At 42.4% G+C, this 2,927-nt stretch overlaps 1 protein-coding gene across 1 annotated transcript; it reads left to right on the top strand.

Moving 5' to 3' along the window:
- Positions 1-316: 316 nt before the first annotated feature.
- Positions 317-2,605, top strand: SARC_13910 (hypothetical protein; the record flags this gene model as incomplete). The annotated part of the gene is made up of 3 exons (XM_014291959.1): positions 317-543; positions 1,462-1,557; positions 1,979-2,605. Coding segments are annotated over 3 exons (592 nt in total), but the record flags the coding sequence as incomplete, so codon positions are not given.
- Between the last annotated feature and the right edge of the window lie 322 nt (positions 2,606-2,927).

Genomic DNA, 2,927 nt, shown 5'->3' with positions numbered 1-2,927 from the left:
CATATACATACATACACACACACACATATATATATACATACACATACCCACACAAATACACACACACGCATACACACACACGCACACACACCCACACACGCACACACACACACACACACACACACACACACACACACACACACACATATATATATATATACACACACACACACACACACATATATATATATATATATATACATGCATACATATATATTATATATATATATATATATATATAAATTCATACATACGTATATATATACATATATATATATATATATATCTAATTTATTTGCTGTGCTACACCTGTACATAACAGCGCGGATACGGATGGTACGATCACAGACGGCGATGATGTTAGTGTGGACGAAAGCTCGTCCCTGCTTCGAAAACGAAAGAAGCACAACATCAATGTGTTAGACAAACTGCGTAAAGTGAATGAACAAGCACTGGAAATGGATAAGGGAGGCCCTAGAGGCGACCGTTCAAAGACTATCCTTATACCCGCACGGGTGGAGCCGAAGGTCTTCTTTGCCAATGGTATGTATTGGACCGTTGCACTCATGAAAACTATGCATATACATATGCACCCACCCACACACACACACACACATATATATATAAATATATATTATGTATGTATGTATGTACATATATGGAGTTGCAATGTCATGAACTTTTGATGTGTTTTTGTAGTTGGGGATGTGTAAACGTATAGATGGTTGTGCGTAAACGTGTAGCTGGTGGTGCGTATTCGTTAGACTATTTTGACCTTATACAGACGTGATCGTCATCGCGCATAGCGTGCGCACTTTATATCTCATATACTGCATCAATATTTGTTGGTCTTCACTGAAGTGTGTGAACAACAAAAGCAAAATTCCTTTGCACGCATTTGTTCGCCTTCACACCAAGTGCTCGATTTCCCGTCTGATTATTTGCCTCTAATTCAATTCTGCGTATTCCAATAGGACCCTTTCCAATTTAATCGGATTGGAATCTTTCATCTATTGTATTGTACTATACCCGTATGTCCCACACAGAGAGGGCGTTCTGCGTTTGTACGACCTCGATTCATAGCAGTTTATTGAATCAATTCTATTCGATCCAATTCAATCCAATACATGCGCCCATTTGGTAGTTCACTGTGGTTAATACATGCCCATTCGGTAGTTCACTGTGATTAATACATGGCCATTTGGTAGTCTGTGATTAAAACATACCCATTTGGCAGTCTGTGATTAATACATGCCCATTCGGCACTTCACTGTGACTAATACATACCCATTCGGCAGTTCACTGTGATTAATACATGTCCATTCGGTAGTTCACTGTGATTAATACATGCCCATTTGGCAGTCTGTGATTAATACATGCCCATTTGGCAGTCTGTGATTAATACATGCCCACTCTGCACTTCACTGTGATTGCTAATCTGTCGCGCGTGATACTACACAGAGAGGACCTTCCTGAACTGGCTACACACCTCTACGATGATCTCTACCATTGGCCTGGCGTTGCTCAATCTGGCACCTAACAAGGCGTCTGCAAAGGGTAAGCAAGACGCGCTACAACTGTATCGATTGGGGTATCGCAGTTTTATATGTTGTTGGGGTTATGCATGCTTTATATTTCTATACCGGAAGTCCTAGTAGGGTCTGGGTTATGCTCGGCAATTCGCCGGGGTTTCTGTATGTTGCTCAGAGGTAGTCCGAATATCGAGTCTGTGAAGTAAAAGTCGTCCAGACGTTATCAGCCTGCTTCTTGTTGTACTTAGGGTTTTAGGGTGAGGGGTTAAGCATTCTGAATACTTCATTTGCCGGTGCTCCAGTAGGTCAATTGTTTTATTTAAGTCGCTTCGTTCTCATCAGCATATCAGTGCGTTGTGCGGCTATATACGACACCGGAACACGGGCATGAACTATGCACGAATTATAAGACACTACATACTCACCCACTCCCGACTCAAACACAGGCGCAAAGATGGCTGGAATCATGCTCATCCCGGTCGCCATCCTGTTCTTGGGCTACGCGCTGTACCTGTACTTCTGGCGCGACCAAATGATCCGCAACCGCGAGTCCAAGCCGTACAACACTGTGGTTGGCCCGGTTGTCATCACGCTAGTGTTCATGCTGTGCCTGATAGTCAACTATGTACTGTTCTTTGTTGAGCAAGGTGCGGCACCCAATCAGTGGGGCATGAACGATGCCATGTGCGAGTGCCCGGCACCGGGTAGCGGATGAGTAGGTGGTTGTAGAAGAATTAACCAGCACACGAGTGCATGGGGTTAGTAATACGGGGGTTCTTGGAATATAGGCGTACAAGGATTCTCTGACTATAGGCGTACAGAGATTCTTGGAATATTGAATATTTGCAGGTGCGTTGTATATACAACAGCACACATCACACGGCGTATAGCACAGTGATGAGGAGAACTTTGGTGTTCAGGGATGGTATGAAACACTGGCTGCACACTTTGGGCAGAGGGGGCGGTACCACCTACGCCAGGGATGAATGGATAAATTTGTTTCACAATAAAAACTCACATCGCATCTGGAGTTCAATACTGGACCCAGGTGAATTAGGTGTCTGATATGCAAATGATATTGCAAATGATCAATTAGTCTAAAGAAGGATAGAATAGGGTGTCTGATAGGCAAATGATATATATTCAGACCAAAGAAGGATAGAATAGGGTGTCTGATAGGCAAATGACATATATTTAGACCAAAGAAGGATAGATAGGGTGTCTGATAGGCAAATGATATATATTCAGACCAAAGAAGGATGGAATAGGGTGTCTGATAGGCAAATGACATATAATATCAGACAAGAGATAGATAGGGTGTACTGGTAGTAGGCTAAATGATAGTATATAGTACCAAGTAGAATGAANAGGTGTGATAGGAGAAGTAGAGTATAC

This window comes from Sphaeroforma arctica, assembly GCF_001186125.1.
Source record: "Sphaeroforma arctica JP610 unplaced genomic scaffold supercont1.3898, whole genome shotgun sequence".
Classification (NCBI taxonomy): Eukaryota; class Ichthyosporea; order Ichthyophonida; genus Sphaeroforma; species Sphaeroforma arctica.
The sequence above is the reverse complement of the archived record's forward strand: the minus strand, read 5'-3'. Positions and strand labels throughout refer to the sequence as shown.